Source organism: Monopterus albus, unplaced genomic scaffold (assembly GCF_001952655.1).
Source record: "Monopterus albus unplaced genomic scaffold, M_albus_1.0 scaffold335.1, whole genome shotgun sequence".
Taxonomy (NCBI): Eukaryota; Metazoa; Chordata; class Actinopteri; order Synbranchiformes; family Synbranchidae; genus Monopterus; species Monopterus albus.
In genome coordinates this window covers 674,951-687,809 of record NW_018128215.1, presented here as the reverse complement: position 1 = coordinate 687,809, position 12,859 = coordinate 674,951, and the positions used below count along the sequence as shown (strand labels likewise).

At 40.9% G+C, this 12,859-nt stretch overlaps 1 protein-coding gene across 3 annotated transcripts in view; it reads right to left on the bottom strand.

Moving 5' to 3' along the window:
• kirrel1b (kirre like nephrin family adhesion molecule 1b) overlaps positions 1-12,859 on the bottom strand; it is a 72,287-nt gene that overhangs the window by 57,958 nt on the left and 1,470 nt on the right. The window contains exon 1 of one of the 3 annotated variants that reach the window (XM_020624697.1): positions 6,583-6,929. The exons of the other annotated variants lie outside the window; for them this stretch is intronic. Within the exon in view, the coding sequence (XP_020480353.1) occupies positions 6,583-6,610 (28 nt within the window). The 5' untranslated portion in view covers positions 6,611-6,929. Of the gene's footprint in view, positions 1-6,582; positions 6,930-12,859 lie in introns of those variants that run through there. 3 annotated transcript variants of the gene reach the window in all.

The following is a 12,859-nucleotide window of genomic DNA, read 5'->3' as shown; positions in this document are numbered from 1 at the left end:
CTCATCAAGAGCGGCTACGGCTGAGTTCACAGGATGGAAATGTATGTTACTGGTGCATGAATGCTTTTGGACAGCTCTATTAAAAGTGAAATTCTCACAAAAGTAGATTTTTTTTGTTATTCCATTTACAAAATAACCCAGTCTAACAAACTCAATCGGCATTCAAATAGATGCCACATTCTTCACAGCACAGATTGTTACCGCAGGTATCGTTGAAAATTCCTTTTCCCAGGCGTATTTGCTATTGCGTTGGGTCATTAATGCATGTTCAACTCATAATCACTATATTTCCAACAGCACTTTAAGGCAGCATAATTGCAGTGTGCGGCAGATGGCTGTTGGCTAACTGGCCTGTGGTTATGCCTAATGGCTATTTGCTATCGGTGTAAAACAGGCTAATAGTTCACTGGCCAGCAGCTATAGCTTAAAATAGACAGCTGTCCTGTGTGGGCTCAGCCAAAATTGAAATGACTATGTTCTCCTCATTATCTGTTGGGGTGAATTCACCACACAATTATGGCCCATAAAAGCAAAAGAGGAGAATGATAAACACTGTTTTCCTGTACGATGTGCACTGAAGCTGCATCCAAAAAGGTTAATTAATGCAGAAAAACTGGACTGTGTTTATGTCCAATTATAATGACCATTCCTCTTGAAAAATAATTACCCTTAAAATGCAGTAAATGTAAATCATTAATGACTGTATATAGTGGAGCGTACCTGCTGTTCAAAGCCAGAACGTGTGGATGTTTATAGGCAGTACGCTTCACAAAAAACATTCTTTCTGCTTTTGTCTGCAATTTCATCTTCCAACCCATGAGGGAAAAGAATGGAGATGAAGAATGTATATTCCTTTTCAAACAAGGAGACTAATTACAAGGGATTAAGTAATTGCGTGGGGAATAGTCAGGAAATCTTTTTCAAAACCTTTTGTTCCAAACCCCATTAATTTCACCCTGCTCTGTCTAGTGTATAGCGGGTTGACTATTTGTGAGTTGTTTCAAAGGACAAGTCTACAAGATACTTTCAGTGCTGTTGGAAAACAGAGGTTGCTGGAGACAGAGGCACAGAGAACTTCATTGTTAAAGGCTATATATTGATTTGAGGCTGTAAAGTTATGCACTACTCTCAAACTTCACAAAGGAAGCATTTTATGTTAGTGTACTTTCATCAAACTTTTTCTACCTTTTCAAAAATTCAACATAAAATGATTCTTATAGGCTGATAGTACACTTTACCAAAACTCTTAAAAAGTATGGGGGCTATACTGTAAAAAGTGTGAGTCAGTATCATGTTTAGAAACCGGGGATGATCATCATGTCTATGACCTGTAATGCAGTGCACAGTAGTAAAGAAGGAAGTACTTGCAGGCAGATACAGGTGCAATGCAAAGGCTCCAGGTACAGCTCAGAAAACTAAACATACGGTAAACAATCACTATATATTTACAAAGATTTACATTTGAGAAAGCCACAGTGAAGTTGATGTCCACTAGCATTTGTCTTGCATCATATTCTGGTTGCCAACTGTTCATGGTAAAGCAAAGCTCTTCATTAACTAATCAATGGCGTGAGTAAGGACTGAACTGATTTAAAATTCAGCACCTCAACCTGCTTTTGCATTGACTGAACCACCAGTTGTGGTGGTCCAGGCAGAGTAAATATGCACAATAATACTACAAATACAAAAGTTTCCATACTATTTGATTTTTGATTTGATTTATTCTTTCAAGCATGTAAAGACAGTTGATATGTCAACACACATAATTTTACACACATATCCAACAAATGCTAATCCAATATCAATTTGCTTATACCTAGTACATGCTTGAATGGAGTAGGAAGAAGTCAGACTTATCCAGTCCTACCCCATGACATCATCTTACCATTATTGGTTTGCAAGCAGTATCTCTACATAGATAATTATCTTCTACACCACACAAGTAATATACTAAAAAAATTTCAGTAAGGTTATCCATTCTGAATTACCACAGTCAGTACAGTGAGAGCTCAACGATTTAAGCAACTTTTTAGTGAAACAAAACAAGAATGTATACAGATAAATATAGTGTGTACTTCTGAAAATGGTGCCCCCATACCAACATTTGATTTGATTTATTCTTTCAAGCATGTAAAGACAGTTGATATGTCAACACACATAATTTTACACATATCCAACAAATGCTAATCCAATATCAATTTGCTTATACCTAGTACATGCTTGAATGGAGTAGGAAGAAGTCAGACTTATCCAGTCCTACCCCCTGACATCATCTTACCATCATTGGTTTGCAAGCAGTGTCTCTACATAGATAATTTTGTTCTACACCACACAAGTAATATATTAAAGAATTATTACAGAGTATTAACATTCATACACCACACCCACAATGTTCCATCTAATTAATCATTAAGCCTGTTCTTGCTTATATCTTGATTGACACATACCTTTATATTTATGTTTAAACTTGTCAATTCTATTACTATTTTTTATGTCCGCGCTTAAATTATTCCATAGTTTTACCCCACTTATGGAAATACACAATCTTTAGCTCCCCCAATTTTCAATTGAAGTTCATTATCTAGTCTACGATTCCCAAATACCATAAATTTAGTTTTATCCAAATTCAGAGATAGTATATTACTATTGCACCATTTCTTTATCTTCTCAAGTTCCTGTGAAACCTGTCCAGAGAGTTGCTGTAGGTTTTCACCCGATGCCCATATGGTAGTGTCATCAGCAAATAAAACCACTTTCACTAAATCAGAAACCTTGCATATATCATTAATGTATAATATAAATAATTTAGGTCCCAAAACAGAACCCTGAGGCACTCCACATACAATGTCCAGCTCACTCGATTGGTATTCACCCAACTTCACAAATTGACGCCTCTGTGTCAAATAACTTCTAATCCATTTCAGAACCATTCCTCTGATCCCATATTTTTCTAACTTGTCCATTAATAATTCATGATTGATTGTGTACTATCACTTTACAGAATGAAGAATTTGAAGACTTTCTCCCCACACGACCCACACTGGCTCTTATTTTAGATCACCGCCTAGTATCACTGCTTTCGGGGAAACAGATATAGGCCTCTGTGAGAACTGTCTGAACTCTGGGACTCCCAATCAATCCTCTCCCTCTCTCTTCCTCTCCCCCTCTATGTTTCCCATTGCTCACTCACCCTCTGCACACAGTGATGGAGGTCATGTGTGGTCAAGAGCTGTGAATGGACAATCAGGCAGCAGCCTTACGCACTATTATCACTGCAGCTCATATTTCTCTCTATCTGCTCTACACAGTGCAGCCATATTACCCTGCTTGCTCTCACTTACAAGGTTGCGCGGTATGGAAATGTGTTTTTTTCTTTCAGTAATGAAAGGTGATTGAAATTCAGCAAGTGTTGCTAATCCTTGTAATGTGTTTTCAACATTTTAGGGGTGTGCCATATTGCATATGGTTATTTCGATAGTATAACTCAAGCAGCAACCTCCAAGGTTGAGAAATAAAGCCAATGTCGAAGTGCCAAAACCCGCAGTTCCTCAAACTGAGGCTGGTTTCTAAAAGAAGTCAATCCCCATGGACTCCCATGTTAAAATGACTAACTTTACAGCAGAAATAAAACATGTTTATAGCCTGATACAACAATGGTTTTTGGTCTAATTTTCCCTTCCACCACTACTGTGCGGGGGTGAATTTTTTTATAACTCGCTGATTTACATTATACTGCGACCAAAAGTTCCGCTCCTCAGAAAACTAATGTAATGGGTGACATCATGGAGGGTTTGTCCATATTTTATATACAGTCAATGGTATAACTGCATCCAGGTGGTAGAATTTGAAACTGACATAGCGGATGCTTCACTGTCAACTTTAGGGCAGTATTTCAGTATTCCCGTTCCAACAAATTACAGGGGAAGGGAGGAAAGTGAAACACACAACTTGAAAATATTGTAGGACGAAGGCAATACTAGACCCATTTAGGACTGAGACGGTCCTGGATACGTCTCACAGAAACAGTCAACACACAGCTGTGTGCCACACTTTAACAAAGGTGGGCAAACAAACTGGATGCATATACGCAAAACCAACCACTATGTAACCACCCTTAAAAATTTTCTCTTGAAAAAGTAGACCATGATGTTTGGAAAACACAATCTCACCTTTATGTGGCTTGTCCTAGTGTATTTTCACATTTTCTTCCTCGCTCTGTTTTGTCAAACAGAACTTTGTTCCCTACTGCCCCCGGTGGTCAGGGGAATACCTGTTTCAACTGGTCCAGTACCGAGAACCTGTCCACCAAACAGAGAAGGTTCAACCTGGCCAGGGGCTACTAAAGCCCTGATGTTCCACTGTGAGTGTGTCTTGTTTGGTTTACAAGATCCAGCTGCCGCAATAATACATCACTTGATTTTATTTCATAAAAGGACTGCTACTGACTCTGTGTCAGACTGTGAATGATCTAGAGTCACAATTAAAATGACTGAATATGTTAAGGTGATTAGAAAAAGTAAGAATCTTAAATCTTTTTTTTTTTTTTTTTACAAAAAACAATTATAACTTCTTTTATTGTGCTAAGAGAAATAAACTTTTTTAAGCTAACAAATTTTAGATTTGATAAGGGATTTGAAAGGTTTCAGATTTGATAAAATGCTATCAAACCCCATCCCTATCCTCAGCTCTAAGAAATGCAATATAACCATTTTCCAATGAGGAATGAGTAATTAATCAGATTTTTAATTAACTTGCCCAACTCTGCCTGATTACCCCTCACTGCAGTACCGTAAATTCACTCTCTCTTTGCTTATCTTGCCTTTTACATTTTCTTCCTATATGTTTTTTATAAGTTTCTCCAAGTCCCTTTCCTCCCTCTTCCTCCGTTGCTATGGTAACATTCTCTCACTCTCTCTCCCTCCTCCTCTCTCTTGTGCACCTTCACTTTCCCCCTCTCTCTCACTCCCCAGTGGCTAGTTGAATGGTTGCTATAGAAACAGACTTATTTAAAAGAAGAGCTAAGAAATTATCTTTTTCGTTTGCTCTCCCCACCATGCTCAATTTTGCTCCCTTGCTTCCTCTCTCTTTTGCTCTGCCCATCGCCCCCTCTTCTCCCCACCTCTCTCTCTTTTGCGGTTTGCCTCAATCACAAGCCAGGAGACCTACTCTTTTGTTTTCCTTTGTCCCTCGCTGTATATTGTGAATTTGCACACACACCTACAATCTCTTTCTTCATCCCTGTTAGCTAACCCCCAACACCATCCAGTCATCAGTCTCACTGCTGCACACACACAAATACATATCATTTAATAGCAACACTGTTACTTTTGTTAAGAAATATACCATACAAATACACACTTTTTCTTCCCTATGACAACACTCTCTCTCTCACAAATAGTCAAACCTATATGACCCATATATTCATTTGTCCCTTCCTGCTCATACAACCCATAGAAGCATCTCCTGAAAGAGCGCTCCCACATTGGCAGATGGAATTTCAAGAACTTCAACAACATACGTAACACTGGCAAGGTTTACAGATTTTTGCCATCATGGAAATATGACAGCAAGCATACCAGAACTCGATTATGAAACTATCACAGTTATCAAAAAACCTATTCGGTTAGCCTTTAGCAATAAAGCTACTTGGTTGAGTGAAAAAGTGTGCCAGTTTCATGGAACTGAAAAACCTGAGTTGATCCCAGGTTAGCTGAATAACACACTAATCTCACTTCATGGTACAGAGCTCTGGTCTTCTGCATGGTGCTAAAACAATGGAATAGAACAGTCACAAAATGCAAGTCTGAAGTCTATCGAGTCCAAGTCAAGTCTGAAGACTCCAATGTCTCCAACTTTACATATCTATCCTAAGAGAATTTTCTCTTTTTGAATTATATCCACTGTACACATAGACAAACAAGTCTACCAGGCACAGGACCAAGGTCCCAAGGGGACAGGGGGCCCCTAGACTAAAGAACAATGAAGAGCTATTAACTAATGTTAACCATTCTGTTGGAGAGAGAGTCAGATGGCTACAAAAAGACTACCTACAAAAAGCCACAAATTGTAGAAAAAAAAGTAGAACAACACAGAAAAGACTCCAAAAACAACAAAATGACTACAAAAATCCCAAATATTCCAAAACAACAACAAATAGATGCAAAACAAGTCAAATGTAACACAAATGGCTAAAACATGGATGCTCAATCCATATAAACTAATTACTTTAACGTTACAGTGGGTTGTGCCCCCGTGGGCTGTCACAGACCATCAGACTGAGTCTAAATAGTACAGGTATTGGGCTACTTCCGGGACAAACTGGAGACGAAGTGCAAAACTTCGCTAACATTATCAACACTGCATCATTAACAGTTTTATTAAATCAATGACCATGAGCCAGAAGATCCACAGACAAGTTGTCACAAAGTGTTAAACATATCACCCTGAACAACCTTATAGCCTTAAAGAACAGCAGAACGGTAACGAGCTCAACACTTCCCACACACCTGACATCCTGTTAGCTAACAACAGTGACATTAACGGTAACCTTTTGTAAACTCCAGATTAAAGTAGCTACCTTACCTGTGCAGGCTGCCTGCAATGCTGACATCTCTGGATGAAGTTGGACATGATTGACTGGGGATGTCTTTTAACATTTTCCCAAACTCTTTACAGGGTTCCGTCTACCCTACAACACATGGATGTATTTTCAGACCTGGTTACCAGGATTACAAGATGGCGCAATCCTCACACTGGAAGTCTTTCAGCCATTTTTTTCCCAGTGGCCACTCGCGGAACTAAAAAGTAAAATCCCCCAGCAGCACAGAAATTAGCCAATGTTCAAGTCGGAGTCACCACATCATGAGCATGATGATGATTATCTTCTTCATCATTTTCATTTTTTTGTAGTCGTCTTCTTCTTCTTCTTCTTCTTCTTCTTCTTCTCCTCCCCAACTCTAATCGCGGTTGGCTAACAACGAACTGGTGAATTACCGCCACCAACTGGATGAGTTGCCAGTTCAGTTCTCAGTGTGAGGTAAAGTACATACTGTAAGTTTGTCACGCCACGTTAAATGTTGGGAGAGGGCCGCCCTGTATTTATCTCCATACACTCTCGATTTATTTGGCTAAAGCGTTGGTTAAATCGTTTAGATCTTACTTTACCTCATGGTGGTAATTAAAGATGGATAACCTTAGCTGACTGTAGCTACCTTGGAGTGGACCTAGATCCATAGTTGACACATCCACTACTGTATGGGATAGTATTTATTTTTTGATTAACTTACAATATATATGTAGGCCTGATTAATGTAGGTATCGTTGCTTGATAATGAACGTGATGCTCCAAACATGGTACATTTACCCAAATTTCTACATGGCGTGATGTCAGCTTCGCATTATAGCCTATTTGGAACTGAGCAGTCGTAGCAGTCTTTAATGTTATTAACACCTGTGCTTTTCCAACTGTGACAAGTAGAAATGCCATCTGTGGCACAGAAATGAAGGTAGATTGCTTCCATAAATGTGGAGTCACACATAACACAAAACCACACACACTCACTGTCTGATCTCCTTTTCAGAACAATGACAAATCTCACTCTGACATAATCTCCACCTGTGACGCTATAGCTTCATTCACCGCTATAGGAACAAGTACTGTGACGTCACTGCCCTGTCCCTATTCGCTGCTACCTCCGCTTGCTTATCTCCCTGTCACCCAGCCATAACGGGCTTCACTGAGGGGAGATACTGTCACCCCCACCACCACCCAATCCTGCTCTCACCTTCTCCTCTCTTCGCCTCCTCGAGCTTCACCAAGCCGAATGTGTTATCAGTCCCTGATAGTTATCGACTTACATTAAAACATAAGAGGCAAGAGAGGAGGAACAGGCAGATAGACGGACACAGAAGGAGGATGGAAACACAAACAGAGTGGGTGGTGATGGATACGGGCTTTCATCATCTGTAATCATGTTGTCCATCTCCATCTTTAAATCGGTGCTTCGTATTTTATCACTGTTTCAAATCCACCAAAGGAAAAGAAATAAAAGGGATTGGGGGATATACTGAGACTTCAAAAAAAGAAGGTCCTAGTCATGCGCTCATGCAATAAAATCATTTGGTTACACAAGTTCAGTTTCTGATAAGCCTCAGAGGGAAAGACTGGAACGTACTAAATGTGAAATTAAGTGAAAGAGGAGCCAGTGGATACTGGTTCTGTAGGGCATATAAAATTGGGAATATGATTGTCATGCACTGGATTTTTGAAAGAGAAAGCAATAAATATTACAAACTTTTACTTTAGCAGAAGTTTGAATAAGATATGCTGCGTTAATAGAATTGAAAACTGCCTGGTTAGACGATGATGAAAGAAATGACTTGAAATAAAATGATATGTGTATACAGTATAACCAATGAGGTGTACAACCATTTTGTCAATGCAGATCATTTTATTTTGACAATATTCTTGTGGACCAGCTGACTTAAATAAAGGTTTATCATATGTTTGCATATTATAACAGGGACTATTTGCCCTCCTTCCTCCAAAGCAACTTTCAGTTTATTCATTCATTTTTCTTTCTCTAAGATATACAATACATTCAAAATTGGTATGATGGGGATCAGATGCAGCACACACAGCCCGCTCATAAAGCTTCCTCATGGTTCTGTTGCCTAGTACCGGTGGTGGAGAACCATTTTGATATGGCCAGCGCTAACCCTAACCCTAACCCTAGTAGTACAGTACGCAGACCTAATCACTTATTAAAACTGTATAAATTCAGCAGTTTGTCAGCCAAGTAATCACTTAATTGAGTAACTGTTTCATTGATTACATATAGTGCTATGTGTGATGCATTAAGTGTACACACACACACACACACATATCCAGCAGCAAGCATAATCCAGGGCAAAGACAAAAGGGAAAACCTTGTGATAGTGATCTTGTAATGGATCAGATTGATTTAATTCACTGCGTCGGACAATTTCTCATTCTTATTCCTTAAGATGTCTCTGAATGGATTTTATGTGGGAGGCCCATTCAGTTGTTCTCTCTCACCTCCACACATGAGCGAGAGCGAGAGAAAACACAGGCAGACAAAGAAACAGAGCGAGGGGAGCGGAAACATAAACTACCTCCACACTCAGCTTATTTGATCTCGCTGCCTTGTTTGTTGACATTTTTCTTCATATAAAAGGAAACAATTTTATGCTTTTGGAGCTTTTATGCCTAATGCCTGCCTTTCTATGAACGCTTCTCCTCTGAGAGAGTGACCAGTTTGGTTTCTCCTTCCAAAAAAGCTAGGAAGGGTTACTTCCAGCCTTTTATCACTTTTATTGAATAGTCATGCGGAGAAAGGAGACCCACTTTATTTATCCTTGGAGGGCCAAGGACTCGTTCGAGGGCGGTGCTTTGTGCATTGCAGCATGCTGCTCCGAACGGCGGTGAAATATGCTGGAGATGCCTGGAAAACTCCAGGGCCCCGCTCTCCCAGGAGAGCCCCATCTATAATAGGCCTGGTGGTTTCCTTCTGCTCCCTTACTGCAACCCTCTCCACACATAAATCTCTGCTCCCCAACCCTGCTCTCCTCCTCCTCCGCCATCACTCCTGCCCTCATCCATGCTACTGCAGCTCCCGCCTCCTCTGTTGCCTTCTTCCTCCTCCAAATTTATTTTCTGCTCCCTCACCTTTCCTCTCCTCCTCTTTCACTTCACTCCTTCACTGCTCTACAAGCTTCTTCCATCCCAAATCTCTCCCCTCATCCATTCCTTTGTTTTCCTGTTCCCCTACAGCTTCAGTCCTCTCTCTACATAAATCTCAGCTCCCCAGCCCTGTTCTCCTCCTGCTTCACTCCTGTTAGCTGCTGTTCCTCTTCGTTTCCCGTCTTCACTCCTCTAACCTGTTCCTTATCAACCGTTTCGCCTCCCGTCACATCTGCTCCTCTCTTTTTCCATCTTCAGCCCTCTTCTTCTTCACTCCTTTTAACTCCCACTCCTCTGCACACCTCTTCTCTATTTTCCTCCTGCCTCTAATGCAACCTCCTTCACTCTTTTGATGTCCTCCCTCTCAGACTTCTTTCCTCCTTTTCTCTTCTTTTAGCTGTATCTCCTTCATATTTCTCTCATTCTGAATCCCTTCTACCCTTCCATTTTCTTCTCCCCTCTCTTCCATTGATGTTTTCTTCTTCTGTCTCCTTATCTTCTGTTTTTCTGCTCCCTTGCTCCAGCTCTCTTCACACATCAATCTCTACTCCCCAGCCCTGCTGTCCTCATCCTGTGCTCCTGTTAGTTCACTTTCCTCCTCTGCATTTCATTCCTGCCCTCACTGCATCTCCCTTCTTCTTTCTTCTTTGACCCTTCTTCACTCCGCTGTCTTCATCCTCTCTTCTTCTTCTCTCACCTCATCGACTCCTTCATTTTCTTTGCTAGTTCTCTGCATGTCTTCTCCTCCTCCTCCTCCTCTTCTTCCCCTCCCTCCCACTACTCCTGCCTTACTCAGACTGACACAGCATCCAGATTGAAAAGTGTCTGCCCTAATACCAGTCGACACTCTCTATTAGGCTGTATCTGTCAGGTACAGGAGAGTTTGGGATGAGGCCCACACACACACCTAACTACGCTGCCATTGTTGTTTGAACCCCAGATCAGCTTCTCAACTAGACTTGTCATGCCATTTTTAATTATCTTCATCTGAGAGTAGAGCTTTGTTTTTTTTTTTGTTGAAAGAGATTTTTTTACCACCCAATTAGAGCAACAGAGTCAGACAACCTTTAAATATTTGCTTTTATAGCACGATCAGTACAGTGTGGGGCATTAATGACCAAGGTTGGGGGGTTTATTCATCTCGAGGCCGCTCATGCAAGAAATGCTCATCAGTTGTGCTTCAGATGATAAAATCCAGCACAGAGAAGATCAGCTAATCAGGTGCTTAGCATACTGCACAACAGTGATAGTGCAAAATCAAACTTTGGGGCCTTGATTAACAGTTTTTAACTTTGGATTAAGTGCAGAAAACCAAGAGGTAAGTCTATATCATATGGTGATAAAAACAAAGTGGCCACCTACCTCAGACCTGGAAGCCCCAAGTGCTTTTGTTTTGTTGGTGGTAATTTGATTAATTGCAAATTTGTTTTTCATTATCGGTTGCTACATGACCTGAAATACAACAGGTCCTGCATTATTAGTGATTAGTCTTGACTCGACTCCCTGTTTTAGTGAATGTTTTGACTGAAAATACTTTCGGATAACAAAAAAAAAAACAAAAAAACACACACACAGGGCTACATGGAAGCGATTCATGAGGAGGAACTGTACAGCTGTGGAATATTACAACAAGTCTTCCAGTCTCAGGCATTAACACACTGGCAGTGAGGAGCAGTCAACAGAGCCATGAGCCAGTCTAATCAAACAGTGCTATAGTGGATTTCCCAAACAAAGTGAGCAACAGCTGAATTTACTAGAAACTGTGTGATCACTCTTATGCTGAAGATGCTTTGGATGAGAGACATTCTCATTCCGAAGAATCTAAAGCAAGTACAGTTGTCTTTCACTTAGTGTTTAGAGATCTTGTGTGTCCCTGGAGCCCACTTTGGGTGGTGCAAACCATCAAACACTGACGGTGCCGCTGGGTTGTCGCTGAAGCGGAGACTCAATCCAATAGGACCTCACATTGTTCTCTCTCTCAGCTTCCTGAGCATTCACACTCAGCCTCTGTTTATCCTCAAGCATCCACTCTTGTCGACAGATTAGGACTGAGCCCCGCTGTCTCCTCCTTTCTTCATCTGTCTCTGCCTCCATCTCTGTCTTTTTGGCCTGTCCCTTTACATCTGTCCCTCTGCTCTATTCTTGTGACAGGACAAATTGGAAGGAGGAGGATGAGGGAGGAAAAGGAGAAAACCAAAGTGGATGTGTGTGTGTGTGAAAAAGAGTGAGGAGAGAGATGAGACAGGTGCTTGCAGTGCAAGAATTGCTTTGCTTGCATGATCAGGCTGCAAAAATGTTCAGCTCAAGCAAAAGTGCTGTTCAAGAATCGACTGAGAAGCCTGTGGCCAGAGTGGCACTGGCAGCACGGCGTTGGCAACACGCTGCATCAGACCCACAGACACATACACAAACAGAACGGAACTGTAATTACAGAGGCCTACAGATGTGCGGTCAACCACACAGAGATGTAGCTGGGTTGTGTTAGGAAGTTAGGCACACCACTGGACTGAAGTAAATCAGGCTGCTCAGAGAGAGGCAGCCAGCGGAGGAGAACAGGCAGCAGACACCTGGAAGAGTCCAAACAAGCCAAACACACACCAGCTGCAGCTGCTGCATGTAAGGGACAGATTCACTATGATCACATTTTCAGGCTCACACCGGCTCAGCTGGAGACACTGATCTGCTGCTCTGCTGTTTCTGTTCGGTTTTGTTCTGTTTGCTTCTGTGCTCTTCTCTTTTCTTCCTGGTCATTTCTGTTGTGTTCTTTTCCCTTTTTGGTCTGGTCTGCTTTTTTTGTTCCATTTACAGTAATTCTATATCACAAGAATAAGCATCCATTTGTGACCTACTGTAGCTTCTCTACTCATCCTGTACTTAGCATCTCTATGGCTCTAACTAATTGGAGCTCCTTAGTTTAATGACTGACAGATGATTTACCATCATATCAGTCACTCCAATCTGATACATTCTGTTCTTGTCTAAATACAATCCCAGATGTTCAGACATTTGTCTAATTTTCCCACCATGTGGATCACTCCTACTTTATTGCACAAAGGAATATTATTGTTCTTTTTTATTGTACTTGGGTTAGCTCTGCTCCCCAGAGCTCCTTTAACTGTATGTCTAGGCAGATATCCATTTGTGGTTCATCACACC